Here is a 19,511-nt window from a genome sequence, read left to right on the forward strand (position 1 = left end):
TTAAATTATATCAAATACTATTTGACTACATTTATTGCAGTCTAGTTATGCTTAAAAAATATTAACAGTGAACATTGAAATAAAATTAGCATTTTTTTTTAAAAATGAGCAAAATATTTTTGTATAATTGAAAAAAATTTAGGAGTAATTTTGATACGAAAAGAAACAGCTTATAGAGGACCTATTTTAGACAAAAAAAAAATTTCTTATCAATCTACTGTTTATTTATTACCTTTATTAATGGTTCTGATTGTATATAAATTTTTTTGTGTGAAAAATTTCACTAATATATTAAAATTATATTTTAATTTAAAATTATATCCACCTGATACAAAGAAATTCTCATAGGTTTCGGAATTACTATCCAGGTCAAACATTCGTAATAAGGACGAGTTGTTAATGAGCCTTGGTAAATATAATAGCCTGCCGTTGAAAAGCAGTCAGTGATGCACTTTAAACCGTCTGAATATAACAATGCAATAATTTATAACAAATAAATCAGAAAGTAAGTGAAACAAATTTTTTTTTTAATAAATAAATTTTAAAAAACTTGTATCCAAAATACCTGGTGAAATATTAAGAGTTCTACCAACAGCTTTAATTTTGATAAAAATTCTGCTATTGCGGTAAATTCTGGATCATCAGCAACTCCAGTACAACCTGAAATCTGATGAATGGGAAAGATAAAAAATTCTTGGATCATTTGTTAAAAAAAAAGTACAAAAGGAGATATGAAATTATTGCTATTCCGTCAGACTTTACGTAACATTCTTTTAAGCTAACGTATCGAGAATTCCAAAGAGTAACTTGCGCTTCCATAAAGTACCTAATTAAATTTAAATTATATAAACATAATTTACAACAATAAAATTGTATATAAATTACCATATTTTTTTTAATATCTTGAAGGAATTGAGTGGTCCAAATTTTCATCAAATTTGTATGCATTTCGTTTCTATTCGAATTTACAAAAAAAAATTAAATGTACGATTTCCCATATGTAAAAAATTGAGTTCTATGGCCTTTTTAGCGCTAATTATGACTTTTCTAAGGTTTACAAAAAAATATTGTTCCTGGTGCATAATCTGCTACTTTCTACTAATGATCAGATGCTTATATAAATTGTTTAAACATTTTATTAGTGTTTTTAGCAAATTTTCTTTTAGAATAGAGTCATAAAGTCGAGGTTTTTTCCTAATATTTCACTTTATTTTCAACTTTTCAGTTAGATTGAGGCAATGATCAATCAGGTTTAACAAAAAGAATTATTTAAACAATTAATTATTAACTATAGTAATATGCTCTTAAAATCATGCTAGAAGGATGCAGTTTTTTCTAAAATTTTCCATTTTTGGTCCACTTTTAAATTAGGGTAAGATACCAATAATTCAAGTTAACAGACAAAATTTTGAAAAGAAAAAATATTATTTTTAATACCATTTTCTTAGAATTATGCCAGAAAGTTCTAGCTTTTTTCTGAAATTTGTAACTTTTTTCTATTTTTCACACAGTGAGTGGTAATAATAAATGAAAATTTAACAAAATAATTGTGAATGCAAATTTTTATTGTTTACAACTATCTTTTCTTATAGTGATGCTAGAAAGTTGCAATTTTTTATAAATTGTTCCAGTTTTTGTCGACTTTTCGAGTAAAGTGAGGTTAATTAAAGTTTACAAAAAAACTGTCCAAACAAAGAATTATTGTTTATAACTATATGCTTCTATATTAATGCTAGATAGTTGCGGTTTTTTTTAAAACTATTAAACTTTTTGTCCACTTTTTCTTTAGTGCGATAATAATTCATACAAGTTAAAAAAAATTATTGCCTACCATTATTCACTGTTTTTATTTATCTTTTCTTAGAGCCATGCTGAAATTGCGAATTTTTCTTACATTTTTTAGCTTTTTTTTCACCTTTTAATTAGGAAAAAATTAATAATATTAGCAATAATATAAATTTCAACTAAAAGGCTCCCAGAAACTAGTCATAGGGAAATTTACATTTGATATGATTAATATAGAAAATTGAAAAAAATAATACAATTATTTGTCTTGCTTCAGAAAAACAGATTCACAAAACAGTAAGAGTTGTTCAAAATTTGAATCTCGCTATTGTTTATTTATTTTTTGTGCCTATCTATAAAGCCAAAGCAAAGTCAAAAATTTAAGAAAAACCCGTGAATTTCTAGCAGTCATCTAAGAGTAAATTGTTATAAACAATTATGTTTATCAACTCTCGTTGATTATTGATTGTTAAACTGCAACAGTTTTACCTCGCTCTAAGTAAAAAGAGGACAAAAAGTAAAATATTTCAGAAAAACACATCTTTCTGATATTCTTCAAAGATAATATTCTTTAAAATATACATAAATTATTTAAACAATGATGTTTTTTAATTTAAATAAGTTATTACTTTAATACCGGGACTTTCTAACTCGATTCTGAGAGAAAATGGCTAAATAAAGCAATACAATCTTTAAACAAAACAATTAAATATCTAATTATCACTAAAAAGTAGTATGCTATATATTCGAAACATTCTTCAATTTAAAAAACCGCAAAAATATCGTGAAAGGGCCAAAAACTTTCAAAACCCAATTTTTCACTTATGGATTTTTTTGGAAGCCTATAAAAAATACTTAAGGGGGGTGATATTTAAAATTTGGAACTTCACAGAGCTTTCGGAAACTCTAAATGACTTTTTTACGGATTTTTGTTTGTTTTTATTAAAACAAATTTGGGGAAAAATATGCATGAATATAAAAAAAAAAAAATTCCACAGAATTTTTGGACCACCTTATGAAGAAGTCTATTTGTAAATATGTTAAAATTGTAATTGTAATACACTCAACTCTTGATATAAGAATAGTTTTAGGCATTATGATGTAACTTGGTGCAACTCACACGCTGAGAGTGCGGCCCTCGAGCTATTTGTCACGCTTGACTGAACGCCAACTCTTTTCAAGCGCATTGTATCTTCTTATCACGAATCTACGGAGGCCATCAATTCTGAAAATATCGTTAAGCGAGAGCTCTTATATCGAGAGCTAAGTTTATTTAAATTGTAATTACATTTCTGATTATGATTTTCATAATGATAACACTAACAGGTATTATCTAAGGCATGTTTAGCTCCATGACAATTATTTTCATCACAACGAAATTCCAAATCCTGTAGCTGATAAACATCATTTAAAGATCCACCTGTAATTCTAGGAACTTCCCTATTTTGAAGTTCAATTTGATCTGTAAAATTATTAAACAAATTAATTATGAAGAGAAAAATATATCTATATTCTAATTACAGTGAATTTTAATTTATTCCAAGGGACAAGAAACGTAAGCATTCTGATATTTCAAGTCTGCTGCGCCCCCACCTCTACCGGGGACCCGTTCATTTTTCGGAACGGTAAAAATTAAGAAAGGTAAAATTTCAGACTGGGTTATAATACATAATGGTAAAACTTAGGAATAGAAAAAAGTAGGATAGAGCAATAAGTCGGAAATCCAAAACTCTGAAAGGTATTTCTTCGGAAACCATAGAAGCGGAATTGATGAAATTCAGTAGCGTTAAAATTAGGAGGGTGAAAAATTAGGAATATGTAAACATACGGAGAGGAAAAATTCGGAAAGTAGAAAAATTCGGAATTATTAATAAATATACCTATTAGCAGGTGTATAATTGTTTATTTATGGTAGCTAACAAATGTTTATCGCAGTGAATTTAAATATCATATCATAATAAATTTATGATGTACGTTGAAAATTGTTTTTAAATTATATAATATTAAAAAATAATGATTTTTTCGTGAAAAATTTAAAATGACGGATATCATAAATTTATTATGATATGCTATTCAAATTTACTGTGATAAACATTTGTATGCTACCATAAATAAAAAAAACTATAGACCTGCTAATAGCAACATTTATTTACTATTCCGAATTTTTCTACATTCCGAATGTTTCCTCTCCGTATTTTTATTTATTCCTAATTGTTCACTCTCCTAATTTTAACGTTTCCGAATTTTTACCCATTCCGCTTCTTTGGCTTCCGAATAAATACTATTCAGAGTTTTGGATTCCTGATTTATTCCTTTTTCCGAATTTTTGGTATTCCTAAGTTTTACCATTATGTATTATAACCCATTCTGAAATTTTACCTTTCTTAAATTTTATCCGTTCCGAAAAATGAACGGGTCCCCTCTACCGTGAGCAGTGAGGTGAGAGATTCCTGCTCTTCAGGCCTCTTTTTATTTGGTCAGCCACTGACGCTTGCAAAAACGTACAGGTACAGTGGTGGAAGGTAAAGATAATTCGCCACGTGGCATATACAAGCGTGAGATACTTGAAATAAGTGAGCCTTTAAATAAGTGAGAGTTGGAATAAGTTAAAGTGCACTCTAATTAACTAAACAATAATAACTAAAAAAATTAAATAATACAAAACTTATTGAAAATAATAGCGGAAACTGTTTGAACCAAACATTTACTCGATTTAAATTAATTGGTAATTTCTTTCATTTAGGCGAACCAGTGCAAGATGTTGATACAATGTAAACATCTGGATCTTTATAAAATTATTAAAAATGAAATTTATCATTAAAATATCATTTTACGAGGATAACGAAAAAATCGAATTTATAAATTGAATTTCCTACTAACTTCGTTTTGTTTTTGACTTGCGATTCATATTTCTAGAATCTTCATACTGATAGGGAACTTTTTATTCAAATTTCGATAAGCTTTAATTTTGTTCTAAAAAATTATTTCGTGGTTTTAACCTACTTACAATTATTTTATTACATTTTTACTTTTTGCCACCTGAGATTAATTTAAGATCAATGATTCTGATTTAAATACTTTCGCTTATCGATTTTCGCATGAGTTGAATTTCCTTTTCCACGTGATCGACGAATGTCATTTATCATCTGACATATTTCTCGATATTGGATTCAATAACGCTGGCCTTCCTTTTCGATGAAATGCAAAATTATAAATTATCCAGTGAAATATTTATCGGTTCACGCGTGCCTTTGACACGACGTATGATTTTAAGTCAATTCACGATCCCAACTAAAAATTGAAGATGATAGATCCCACTTTGCCCGAATTTCTAGTCGGGATCGGAGTTTTTCTTCTTCTTGGTAAGTTTTTAAAATATAAATATTATGATTTTGATAAAAATAATTATACAAAAAGTAGAATATCAGTGACTGGTTCCATTTAAGTTTTGTAAAATTAATAAATCTTTCAAAATATTAATTTAGTTTTGAATTTTGGAAATATTTTTAAATTTTTAATTATTTTCAAAGTGTTTTTAAAACTTCTGAATATCTTTTGCAATGATTGGAATTGTTTTAATGTGCTAAAAATTTCAGGTAATTAAAAAACTTGCTTCAAAGTATTCCAAATTCTTTTTCGACAATTTAAAAAATCTTTTTAAAATTTTTTCTAAATTACCTTTTCAAAATAAAAATTCATTTCAAATATTCTAGGAATCTTGATTTTGTCATCAATTTTCACATTTGCTAATTTTCTAATCAATTTTATCTAATATTGGTAACAATCTTGCTTATTTATTCAAAAGTTGTTTTGATACCCAAGAAGTTTATAAGCCAAGAGTTTAACAAATTTAACGAACCAATGGAAAAATAGTGAAAGCAATTTAATTACTTAAAAAATTTTAATCTTTCAGAGAACAACATGTTCATCGCACGTTCCCAGAACGCATTTTTCAATTATTTAATTAAAAAAGAGCGAGCAAGTGGAAGAAAGGCTGGTTATAAAACTCGCTTTTAAAATTGCTACTCATACAAAAAATACTATAGAAGTTTCACTTTAGAGACTTAATCACTTTTTCCCATTATTCAGTTCGTACTGGTCTCCTATGACATAAAATTTTCACAATATTTTCTAAATAAATATTTCAATTGCTTTTAGTACTGCTTTTATCGGAAGTTCTGGATGGAACAGATGTCTTTTCACTGGAAAGCTGTGGATATTCTCCAGTGTTTTCTTTCGGATATGGTAACGATAATGGGCCACACATGTGGAAATTGTCCTACCCTGAAAGTGGTGGTTCCAACCAGTCTCCTATCAATATTGTGACACGTCTTACGGTCGTCCTAGAATCGGCTGAGCCTCTAAAGTGGAATGGCTATCGTTCACAGCCTGTGTCAATGACGTTGGCAAACGACAGAAACTCCGGTAAAGTGAATTTTAAATCGATTTCCATTGGTACTCGCTAGTCCAACTTTAGATCCAATACTAACGTAGTAGTCCACACATCTCGTAAAAAGAAAGGTCTTTTCACCTTACTAACCCTTAAGTGCTTAAACGGGTCCCAGAGAGCGAAAGTTTTTTTTCAGCCGAGTATTTTTTTTCAAAAAGTTTTTTTATTGATTGCAAGATATTTATTTATTTTTGCGAGACTCTGGGCTACAATTTAAAAAATAAAAGAAAAAATGGAGTTATGTCTATCTAAACTGGAGATATTTAAGTTTGAAATTTGCTCGGGTCAGCTGGACCCGTTCTAGGTGGAACGGCAAAATTCGAGGTTCTAGCACTTGAGGGTTAAATAGATAAGAAGCTTTTTCTTGATAAACATGTTTAATAAGGGGGCCTGGTTAAAATCCAAGTTTTCTAGAAATGACACAGGTGCGTCCCGCAGATATTAAAACAAAAAATTTCCAAAAATCGTGTTTGCATGGACTGACCCACCCTATTGCATTTTAGAGCCAAATGTTTCACATCAAAATTAAACTAGAAGAAATTCGAAAAAAGTCGAATAGTAGTCCTAAAAATAACGCGAATTTTCTGGAAAAAGAGGCAATTTCGACTAATTACAAAAGAATGCGATGATCTAGCCCCAATAGGTCCTAAGTTATGGCCTCCTAAAGTTCATCTTACAAAACAATTTTCAAGTTTGTGAGATATAGACTATCTTTTAATACTTCATAATTTATCAGTCAATCAATTAGTCCATAGTTTAATTATTTTCTCTGTCAATTGCATTAGTACACAATTAATTTGTTTAAATATCCTTTTTTTTAACAATTAACAATAATTATTTTCTCCGCCATGATCTATTTATAAATTTTTTATATTTTAACATAAAATATTACAGCCGTATAAAACTAATCCCAAAAATAACATTTTTATAAATAATAAATAAGCAATGCAAAAAAATGAAGTTTTTTTCATTGACTTTCGACAACAGATATTCTGTAAGCAATGTTGTGAAAGTAAATACATAAAATATGCACCCCATTGATAGAGTGAAACATATATTATTTAAAAAATGGTTGAAAAATTGATTTTTTTTAAATGTCTGGCTCAGGCGGAATTGTGCGGATCGCTAATGTAAAAACGACGAAAAATTAATTAAAAAGAAATAAGAGAAAATTAGCACCTTTATCTTTTGAAACTAATATGTCAACGTAATTTTCCGATCAAACATTATTTAATTGAGATACATTAATTATTTATCGACAAATTACATGTAAATAATTTCGTCTTACAACTCACCAAACAAGAACCCACGGTCTTTCCTTTACGACCTTCGTTCGATAGGGGAGAAAAGGTATCGGTAATCGGGAACCTTCCACCTGCTCTCTCACCTTTGAACGTCAAGTATGGGGAAAGCAGGTAAAGGGGCGGTTAGAAAATTTTGCGCTTCACTTGTAATTTAACAATTGAACAGTGTAAACGAATAACAGTTTTGAATACGGAAATTTTGTTGATAATAGAAGTCTTGACTACTTATTACAAGAAAGAAGTGCGCAATAAGGGAGCTTGTCATCAACGCTACATTTCCAACGTTTAAACTGCAAATGCATATATGCCACCAAAATGTGCAATAGCGGTCGCAGTACATTTTCCAGTACATACAGAGCCTTCTGAATGGAAAGGGTTAAAGTTGCATGGTCATAACTCATGACATATATGCCCAGTGGGCACAAAATTTGGCGACGTCTTTACGACATCGTTACGACATCGTTACGATATCTTTAGGACAACTTTACGATATCCTATGTCCATGTCGTTTCGCTGTCTTTACGATATCGTAAATAAGTCGCATGATCTGACGATGTCTTTACGACATCGTAAAGACAACGAAACGACATGGATATAAGATGTCGTAAAGTTGTCGTAAAGATGTAAAGATGTCGTAACGATGTCGTAACGATGTCGCCGAATTTTGTGCCCACTGGGTAAGCTGAAACATTTATTTTTTGTTATTTTACACAAAATGTATTCCTCTATTATTTATTCTCTTAAAGCTTTCCTTCAGGGAATGTACGAAACTAGAAGATTGAAAAAACTTTTTTCACTACAAAAAGCTGAAAATAGCAAAAAAAAATTTTTCCACAGTCATAACTCTTGATCTATGAAGAGTAGAAGAATTTTTTTTTCAAATTTACGCATAAGTTCCTCCTCTATGCATTTTTTTCTTATATAACTTACATAGCTTCTACGAGAAGCGAAGTATTTTTTAAAACTGAACACTTTTTACCTGAAAGTTAGGTCGAAAGTTGTCTACTTGATGAGTCCATAGCTTATGACACATTGGGGCTAGATAATTGAATTTTTTTAATTACTTGAAATTGCGTCTACTACAGTTAGAGTGTAGAAAATTTTTTTATGAAATTAATAAGTGCCAAAGTACAGATACAAACTTCCGAATTGAGGTTTTTCGCCTTTTTATCCAGAAAAATGCGGGTTCTTTAAAGGAACATAACTGGGCACCTTTCCATGAAAAGAGGTTCTTTTTTCCTTGAATTTTTTCAGAATTGCCTCTAGTTTAATTTTGGTGTTGAACATTTCACTTTAAAGTGAAATGGGATAGATCAATCTACGCAAATACTTGGACGATCCAAAAATGCATTGGAAATTTTTTTTTGAATTTTTATGCATATAAACCGAAAATGTATTCGAATCCTCACAAAAATCAATCCGCTATTTTGTTTTGAAAAAAATTACATTTAGAGGGCCGTAAACCCCTATAAAGTTCAACACGTATTTCCCATAAGAATTTCTGTTTAAAATCAGTCGCAGAATACGAATAAAATATTACTTTTTAAATATCACCCCCCATAAATAAATAAATAAATGGGGTTTGCGAATTTTCCGGCAGTAATTACGATTTTTTGCGTTTTTTTGTAGATTGTTTCTAATGCATAAAATATTACTTTATACGTATAATTATATTTCTCAATAAAATTTATAAGAAGTCGTGGTTTTTTCAAAATTTTTTTTCACTTGAAGTGATTTAAGATTAAATTCAATTAAGCAGCAGCAATTGTTAAAACAAATTATTATTGCTTATAGCTATCTTGTTCTATATTAATACACGATAGTTAAGGTTTCTTCTAAAATTTTTACCTTTTTGTCCACTTTTCAATTACAGGAAATTAATAATTAATTTAAGTTAACGAAAGTGGTTGTTTTAGCGAATAGTTCTTATTGTTAATTATGATAACTTGATAATTAATGATGTATAGAAAAAAAATTTTCAATCAATTTATTAATGTTTTCAACTATCTTCATACATATTAATGCCAGATTGGTTCCTGTTTTTTTTCCTGAAATTCAAAACTTTTGTCCGCTTTTCACTTAGTGAGATACTAATTAATGCAGATTAAAAAAATAGCTGTTCAAACAATTTATAAATATTTATAACATCATCTTCCCTTACATAAGCGCTAGAAAACAGTTGGGATTCTTTCTCAAATATTCAATTGTGATTTAACTTCTTAGTTATGAACAAATAATAAATCAATCATATTTTACACAAGCTGTTTCTTTTTAATTGAATATTGATTGAAAAAATTATTTTAATTTATTTTAATTCCTGAATTTTCTAGTGTCAGGAATTTTACAGTGTTTAAAATACAGTTATAATACAGTGCTTGTAATATACAGTGTGTATAATTTGGTAATTTTATGTCGCGAGTTTTATGATACAGAAATTTCTTAATTGGAGATTTATATATTAGGTCAATTTTCTGATTTCGGGAATTTTCTATTTCGAATATTTTCTTTTTCGGGAATTTTATAGAGTCAGGAATTTTTTTCTTTTTGGACTATTCAGTCGTCAATAGTTTGGATTGAAAATCATAAGCTTAAATGAGTCGTTTTCTCTAGTGAACAATAATAAAGCATTCTAAATTTAAAAAATATTTTTTTTCAGTTTAGAATTTACGACATGTTTTCTTGGGTTGAGACACAGGCAAAAATGTTGGAAAACGTTGAATATGTCCAACCTAATATTTCTTTAGCTTGAACCGAAGAAATTTGATCTTTTTGCTTTTTCGGGAATAAAAAATTTCTTCTTTTAGGCATTTTTGTATTTTGAATTATAAGATTATTTTTATGATTTTGGAGTATTTTAAGCACTACACATTTTTTTCAGTAAAAAAATATAATAAAATGTTTTTCGTTTCAAGCTAATTAAGCATCAGATTCAACAGACTCAACATTTTCTGAAAAATCGTGCATTGAACTCAATAAGAAAAAAAATGTTTTTTACACATTTAACAAAAATTCTGAATCAGGCAGAAAAACTGCTTTGGGAATTTCTAATTGTTTATTAATGCACACTAGCAAGAAATGTACTGATAACAAATTTATTTAAATTTTTAAACTGATAGGACATTTTTTTAATTTAGTAGTAATTTCAAAATTGTGAAAAAACTTTTCTCCTATGGATATTTTTCTATAGAATAATGGAAATAAATCAAACTACTAATCTTATTATAGCGTCATTGTAGTCTTTATACCGTTATTACTTTCTAAACTTTATAATTATACTATAATTGTGGATACATCGTGGATTTCCTCCAAAGTTGATTTGTTAAGAATGTTACGTAACAGCATTTAATTGTCTTCCCCTTTGAAACAGACAATAATATTTTTACTTCTGCCTCCCCCCCCCCCCAAATGCTGTAACATAATTTATATATGACCTCTTAGGTTTAATAAGTTTTTTTAGAAAATGTATTTACCAAAAGATTGACAATTTGTTGTGAAATTTAATATTAAGTATCTATTCAAGAATTATTTTCAATGATTTCAAATAATTTTCAGTGATAGTGTCAGGTCTATGGTCAGGCGGATCAGTCCCAATTTTAAAAGGTGGACCATTAAGTGATTCGTACAATTTTCACTCTATGGTTTTCCATTGGGGCCCATCAAACGATGAAGGAAGTGAACATACTTTAAATTATGTAAAGTATGCAATGGAACTCCAAATGGTTCATGTAAAACATGGTTACAAATCCCCCTATGATCAATCTTTACTCTCAATGAAAGATGGTATTGCTATTATTTCATTTTTCTTTCAGGTATGTAGTAAAAATGCACAGATATTACTCTTTTTCATTAATTAATACTCATTAATCAAAAACTTGATCTCTAACAAAGTCATTGTGTACGAAAGAATTGCAAAAACGATCTTAAAACGAAAAGAGTATATTTTTATTCAAGGTAATCGTCTAATTAGAGACAAAACAATATATAACAAAGGACCAAAAATAGACCACGAAACCAACCTTTCAATATTTCCGAAATTCTTTCTTCGTTTTTTTTTCCTTTTTTTACTACTAGGAACAAAATATGAATTTTTTAGGAGTGCGAAAGAACGTATATATTTTCAACAAAATAATTGATTTTTGAACAAAATAGTTCAGTTATTAACCAAAAAGATGACTTTTCCAGCAGAGAATCTTAATTTTCTACAAAAAATAACGAAATTTTAATACAATCTATGAGTTTTAAACGAAGAACAAAAAATTTGCATAGAAAATGAAATAGTAAAATCTTAATTTAAAGTAAGTAATTTTAAACAACATGAAAAAAACGAAATTATAACAATATAGTTAAATTGACAAGTAAAAATTTATTCTTGCAAAAATGTTGAATTTTCTACAAATAAAATTAATTTTTTACCGAATGATTGAATTTTAACAAAAAAAGAAGCATTTTGAACGAAAAAAGATTAATTTTTTATCGAAAAAAAGACATTTTTAACAAAATACATACAATTTTAATTATCTATGCAAAGCGCTTCGAAAAGCTTGGATTTTTCATATAAGGAAAACATTTTTTGGAATAGTAAAAAAATAATAGAAAATATTTTTAAAATAAGCTAAAAATTTGTTCCGAGATCAAACTTTTTTCCTATAAAAATTGAATGAAACTACCAAAAGCTTGATAATGGAGACTTTCCCTTTTGTTGTTTAGTCCTTAATCCTTTTGAACCAGAAGAAATAATTGTTTTTTTATTTTTATTAAAAGTCGGACTCAACAGTCTCTTTTCTCTTTTTTCGCTTTATTTTTATATGTTTGTCTCTAATGAGCTGACCATGCTAATCTTTAAAGAAAAACACATTTAAAAAAAATTACATAATTAATTCTGTTACAGAAAATTACTTTAGCAGAGATTATGTTTTTAAAGGAACGAATTCATTTTCACTCTCAAATCACAGACTCATTTGCCACTCAAATATTTTGTCGTTAAAAGTGTATATTTCTAAACATAATATAGATATTTATTTTTTGTTTGTGGTTCTCATGCAATTTCTCGCTTTCTTTAGAAATCCACTGAAAATTAAAGAAATGGTTAAAAATTAACTAAATGGAGGCTACTTTTCTGAAAATGTTCAAATTCAATTTACTCAAAAAACCCCATTATTTTTTGTTTCGTAAATTTTTTTCTGGGTTCATTTCCTTGGTAAGACACTTTTCTTATGAAAGAAATTATACAAATAAAAAAATGTTGAAAAACAAAATATTTGGGCATGGACTTCCTGCTTTATGTTGTTTATTTATCACGTATTTATTATTATTCTTCACGATAAGAATGTTTTTTCATTGCATTATTTTTATAACAGATCACGAATGTGGACAACCCTTATTTAGATCACGTGATAACAAATCTTTGGCGAATTCCACATCCAGGAATGAAAGTCTACATACCACCTTTTCCTCTCGAATGGATTTATCCACCTTTTGAAAAATGTTTCTATAGTTATAGTGGATCACTTACGCAACCACCTTGTAACGAAATGGTTACGTGGATTATTCAACCGGAACCAATTGCTGTTTCTTCCTTTCAAGTAAACCAAAAATTATTCAAATTAAACTAGAAACATTATTTGCACTAAAAAAAATGTCTGGTTAAATCAACCAAAATTCTGTTTAAATATGCCTTTACTATTTTTTCATGTTAGAGTAACAAGAAAAAAAAAGGTAGGGCATATTTGACCATAATTCTGGTTGATTTAACCAGACATTTTTTTTAGTGTAGCATATTTTTATAACTAAATTAATTTTATCTATTTAGGTAGCAAAGTTTCGAAAAATACGTTCCGCGGATGGTCCAGTATTACTAAACACAAGACCTGTTCAAAAATTAAATGATCGTGAAGTATTTTTTCACGATTAAGCAAATCATTTTTAATTTTAATAATCTTATTTATTTTCTTAACAATATTTCATACTGTGAAGCTATTTTTGCAACATTTGTCTTAAATAAATTCTATATTTTAATACATAAAATTTGTTGCTTTGTTTTTACTTAAAAAATAAAATTTAAGAAAATGTGGGTAAGAAAGAACGATATTTGACACAGGAAACATTTTTTTATTCCAGTGTTACATTTGGTACACTTCGTACACATGAACCACAATATAGATAGACATCAATGTCAAGTACGTTCACTGGTAAAACCAGTGAAAGGACATACAAAATATATGTAAGCCGAATGTAAAAGATGCGGTCTGATGATGGTATTAAAAATAAGATCGCTTTGCGATTGAGAGATTTTTTTGTAAATATACTTTCCAACATCGCTGATTCGACTTCTCGTTGATTCCGTCGAATATAATAATTTACAAGTCGTATGAAATAAGAATCATGCATTCGCACGGAAACTTTCATTACTTTTTCACACTTAAAGAAAAATTTTCTTGAATCAAACTGTTCTTTTGGAATTACATAAAAATTTAAATGAATCAAACAAATTTTTGTAGATTCTACCAAATATTTGACGGATCCAAGAGTATTTAATTTGTTTAATCAGCCAAATACTCCATCTACGAAAATATTTGGTTAAAACAACCAAATTTAATTGGGTCAATGAAATATTTTGGTGCCCATATAATAACCATATTCTATGGTTGATACAACAAAAATTTTATTGATTTCAGCAAATCGGTTTCTAAGTGTACAATAAATGTGTAGCAAAAAGTAGTAAGTCAAAGACCGATTTTCTACGAAATTGAGGTCGTAATATGTAGTTTTCCAAGTTTTAAAAAATATAAGACATCTATTTTTTTTGTTTTTCAACCAAAAAAATTACTTAATTTTGAGTACTTGTGTATTTTGGTAGATAATAAAAAAATTAAAGAAAATTTTTTTGTTAAGGTTGTATCTTGGGAAGAAACTAGCAAAATTTTATTTTTATTCTGACATTTTCTATTAAAATCTAAACTGTTTTTAATCAGCTAAAATAATTTAAAATTTGATTAAATTATCAAAATGACGCACATCTTTTGGAAAACACTAGGAATATAATGAATAAACTACAAAATTTCCGGAAAATAGTAATTTCTAATTACCGAAAAAAATCAAACCAGCGAAAATATTTAGTAAAAAACTGAAACATTCCAGAAGTGAAAGTTACTGCAAATAAAACATTTCATAAATTTTGAAACCAGAATTTTTATTGGCCCGAAAACTGAACTTTACAAAATTAGTGATTTTTCAAAATGTCTACTTACCAAAATTATAAAATAAGCACAAAAAATGTTAATTTCATATTTTGTATCTCTTAAAACAATATTCTGTTTTATATTCTCCATAATGCATACATTAAAATAAAATAAACTCTGCAAAATGTTAAACTATGAACTTTTCCTGTAAAGTAAAATATTATTTTAACCGTTAAAAACATAAAGTTTCGTTTATCCCAAGAAATTAAAACTTCAGTTAGTTAGAATTTCGGGAATTTCACGAATTTAATTATTTCTGAAATATTAGAGGTCAGGATTTCGATAATTCGGGTTTTAAAATTTTGTTCATTACAATCACTTTTATTGTTCGAATATTTCAATGGAATTAAAAGAAATTAATGTAATTAAACATATTAGAAAGTTTTATTTTCGCATTTTATCTGTATCAGTGATTATATTTTCAGTATTTTTAACACTCGGGATTTTGACTTTTTTTGCAAATTTATGACATTTCGATAATAAGATTCAGAAAATTATGACAAATTTAGACAAAATTAAATTACAATTTTCTAAAATTTAAGATCTTTTTGGAAAATTCAGTCACAAATTTTATAATTTTCAAGTAAAATTACGGAATTTTCTGATACACTGCATATGAATAACGACATTACGAATTACGAAACTGTTTTCTCATTAGTAAACTCAAAATGCTCATACACTGCATCTGAATAACGACATTACGAATTACGAAACTTTTTTCTCATTAGTAAACTCAAAATGTAGTTACATAAAATTATAGAAAAATTTCCTTCACTTTTGCACGTTTATATTTTAGTAACACTGAAATTACTTTTAAAAAGTCAGTAAAAATCTTCATTTTTTTCATTTTTTCATTTAAAATCTGAAATATCTGTTACCTCTAAGTTTTGTAACTGTAGATTTTGTAAATATATATGATTTCAGCTTCTTCAGGAAAAAAAGGAAAAAAACTAAAAATTAAAAAAGTGGTATTTTGCAAACGAAATTTTTATATTATAAAAAATAGTTAGGAAAAATTAGTAAAGGAAAATTACAGGAAGTGAGGGGAAATGAGGGGAAATTAGGGGAGCGAATGTAGGAGAAGGAAGAAAAATAAGGGGTATGGGAGTAGGGGAAGTCAGGGATAATGATGAGAATGGAAGTAAAAAGATCTGAGAGAAAGTGAGGGGAAATTAGAGAAATTAGGGAGTGGAAGTGGAAGAAGTGAGTGTTAGTAAGGGGAAGATTATAAATGAGGGTTAGCAGCGAAGAGAAAATAAGGGTTGGGGAAGGGAAGTAGAGAAGGGGAGTGTAAGCTAAGGAAGTTAAAAGAGAAGGGAACCAATTTTTTGGTGCAAAACAAAACATTAGTGTTTTATTTTTTGCCCGGGAAAACAATATATTGCAGCCACAAAAAGTTCCTTGACATTACAAAAAGATCAACTTTAGTTATAAAATTAATAAAAATATGTTTTTATTTTTTATGAAAGGACCCAACACAAAATTGGTATTTTTCTGAAATTGATTCCCTTGTATTAATTTTAAAAATACTTGATAACAAATTTCCAACTGTTGTATTTGTACTTTTCTAACAAAAATTGCAAGAATAAAGGACGGCAGCGTGGAGCTTTTATTTTCATTATTGCTTTGCACTGGCAGATAATTCCTTAGGCTCTCTTATTGACTGGCAAAGAATATATTCAAAAACGTTTGAGCAACTTCACAGAATTTATGTTTCTTCCATGAAAATATTTTTTATCCAAATAATTGTACAGTGAACTCTCACTTATTCCAAGGGCCGAGGAACTTAAAAATTCGGATACCTTAAGTCTGCAGGAGCCTCCACCTTTACCGCTAATCGTGGGGTGATAATGTCAAACGACATTCACTGGCTACTACTTCTTTATATCGATTTGCACGCTTTGAGTATCTGTGCTTCCTTGCAACAAACGAGAGCTTCCCTCTCTTCGGGCCTCTTTTTAATTGGTCAGCCACTGACGCGGACGAGACCGTGCGGGGACACTGGTGGGAGGCGAAGGAGCTTCCCCACTTGAAATATCTAAGCGCAGGCGACTGAGTATAAGTGCTCTTTGGAATAAGTAAGCATTGGAATGATTGAGAGTTTACTGTATAAATATAAATATTGTATACGTATTTTTTGATTAATCAAAAGTGTATAGAGGAGAAGTCAGAAAATTAGATGAATCTTGTGCGAATGCAGATCCTGTTTGAAAACATTTTTATACGTGGCTTAATCTAGTTGATAATAGTAAAACGTCGTTTCAATTTTCTATCAACGCTTTTTTGACATAGATTCTGTTTCTTTAAAATATTCTACATTTCATCATCTTCATTCTGCGTGCATATCTCTAATTGTCCGACACAGAAAAGCCGACGTAATTATCCCAAACGTCTGAATGCCAGCCATAGACATTCCCAAAAAAACGAGGGTGAAACTTTCACATTGTAGCCAATTACTTATTTTGTCTAAACATCCCTGAAAGAAATTTTAAATTTTCAGTAATAGGTTTCATTAAATAAAAGGAACAACTATTGACGTTAATATAGTTGCGAACTCATTTCAGAGATAAAAATAGTGTAAATAGTTCCAAAAATTATAAAGAATAATGTCAGAGTAGTGTTATAAATTAAAATTGATGAAAATAATTCCTCAAAATGAAGTCAAGAATTTAACGATCAAATTTGGACAACCACGACAAAATGTTCACATTGGAATCTGAAAAAAAGAGAGAATACTTCTCTTCCCTCCTTTCCCCCTAAAAAAAGAAAAGAAAAGAAAACTATTGATCCTTACTTTAGACGAAAATAAAAAGGAGGAAAGAAAATAAATAAAATTAGAAGTACTTCTTCATAAATTAAAAATTTATATAAAATTATGTGTAGTCTGAAATCAAAAAGTACAAAATGGAAAATTAACTATTAGGTTCAAATTTTGAGGTAAGATTAAATGATTCTGTTAAACATTCAACAATTTTGTTTACAAGTGATACTTCTTGATTGAACATTCAACTGTTTGGATGCAAATTCGTCGTTATGTTTCAAAAATTTAATAATTCGATTCGAATTTTGTTTCTTTCTTGACCAACAAATTATGTTTGTTTAATATTTCAAACATTTTGTTAAAAATTCATCTCTTTTATAAGAAATTTTGAACCTTTTTTTGGTTAAAATAACACTGTCTCATTCAAAATGAATACACTTTTGTTTAAAAGGAACTTTTCTGTTAAATACTCAACTGTTTTGTAACAAATTTGTGTTTCGGCCCGAAAATCTAATAATATGGTAGAAAATTTAACTATTTAGGCAAAAGTTCATCTTGTTGAATTATTATTAAGTATTATGTTAAAAATTGCTTATCATTTGTCGAAAACATATGTTTTTCATTTTAAATTAAAGTATTATTTCTTGAAACATCCACTATTACATTTTTTTAAATTCATCTTTTCAGGTTGAAAATTCATTCCCTTCATTAAAAGTTAAATTAATTCCTTAGAAGTTAAATTTTATATTTCTTGAAAATTCGCAATTATAGTTAAAATTTTTTGTTTGTTAAACATTAATTTTTCAACTAAAATTTTAAGTATTTTGTTGAAAATTAAACCAATTGGTTGAAAATTAATCTGTTTTAGTTCAGAGTTCAAGTATTTTGTTGAAAAGTCTTTATTGTATGATGAATCCAACTGTCATTAATTTTAAATTATAATATTTTTTTGTCGAAATATCAACTTTTACATATTTTTGGGTGTAAAAACTTCCTCTTTTTACTGAAAATTCAACTGCTTCGTGACAAAATTTCATATCAATTAAACAAATATAAACTAAAAATAACTTACTACTTACTACTTTGTTAGTTTATGAAAAAAGTAATATTTCATCCCCCAGTCCCCCCCCCCTCTATTTTCTAACGTTATTTTTTGATGACCCCTAAATAAATGTACAAAAAAATAAGTGGGCAAGAAATTACGTAAGAGAACAGAGGGGGGGGGGCAAAATTTCAGAAAGAAAAAAAGATTTTTCGACGAAAAGTAAAGAAATAGTGGCATTGTAGTCGGAGACCTGTAAATGGTTAACTTTTTAAAATAACTTACATCTTTATGCCTATAGCCATCGTGTCCTACTGCATCTTCTACTTGACAAGCAGCCATATCTTTTGGTTGGGGATGAAGCCACGGTTGTTCATTCTGTAACGAAAATAGTTCTTAATAGTCAAAAAATACTCTAAAACTTAAAAAAAAGATTGCGCTGTTATAGTACTCACAGTTCTATAAAATACTCTGGATATAACGCTCATCGGGCTACCTGCATTTTTCACCTATTGGTCATGAAACGTGATTAGATTGCCTTGAAATAGTTGAAAATGGATATTAATTTATAGGTTTTCGCAGTCTCGGGCAGAAACCCCTATAGTGTTAGTTACGTGACTGTCTATTATTCATTTTTTCAATGTGGGGAAGTAGGGCAAATAAGGAGAAGCAAGGGAGGGAAAGTAGGAAAATGAAGAAGGGAAAGTAGAAAAATGCGAAGACAGGGGAAATAGGATGCTGGGTAAATAGGAAGTAGGAAAATTGAGTCGCGGGGGAGTGAGAGGAGGATAAATAGGAGAAATGATAGAAGGGGAAGAAGGGGATGTGCAGGCAGGGGACGTGATGGGGAAATGACAGAGGGAAAATAGCGGAAATGAGACAGGTAGGGGATTTAAGGGAACTTCAGGTGGTAGCGGAAGTAAGTATAAAC

At 28.7% G+C, this 19,511-nt stretch overlaps 2 protein-coding genes across 3 annotated transcripts in view; one reads left to right on the forward strand and one right to left on the reverse strand.

Annotated features, from left to right (window-relative positions):
• Positions 1-3,143: 3,143 nt before the first annotated feature.
• Positions 3,144-19,511, reverse strand: part of LOC117171567 (tetraspanin-18-like) — a 32,743-nt gene continuing 16,375 nt past the window's right edge. The window contains exons 6-8 of one of the 2 annotated variants that reach the window (XM_033359001.1): positions 19,036-19,089; positions 18,866-18,958; positions 3,144-3,247 (exon numbers count right to left, since the gene is read on the reverse strand). In XM_033359001.1, coding sequence (XP_033214892.1) covers positions 3,194-3,247; positions 18,866-18,958; positions 19,036-19,089 — 201 coding nt within the window. In that variant the 3' untranslated portion in view covers positions 3,144-3,193. Of the gene's footprint in view, positions 3,248-13,626; positions 17,254-18,865; positions 18,959-19,035; positions 19,090-19,511 lie in introns of those variants that run through there. The other variant, XM_033359000.1, reaches the window with a different exon arrangement.
• LOC117171565 (carbonic anhydrase 1-like) lies at positions 4,838-13,510 on the forward strand. Its single transcript, XM_033358999.1, has 5 exons — positions 4,838-5,147; positions 5,944-6,210; positions 11,092-11,348; positions 12,897-13,121; positions 13,349-13,510. The coding sequence occupies exons 1-5, from the start codon at positions 5,090-5,092 to the stop codon at positions 13,448-13,450; spliced, it is 909 nt and encodes a 302-aa protein (XP_033214890.1). The 5' UTR covers positions 4,838-5,089; the 3' UTR covers positions 13,451-13,510.

The sequence above is a fragment of the Belonocnema kinseyi genome, chromosome 4 (assembly GCF_010883055.1).
Source record: "Belonocnema kinseyi isolate 2016_QV_RU_SX_M_011 chromosome 4, B_treatae_v1, whole genome shotgun sequence".
NCBI classification, from domain to species: Eukaryota; Metazoa; Arthropoda; class Insecta; order Hymenoptera; family Cynipidae; genus Belonocnema; species Belonocnema kinseyi.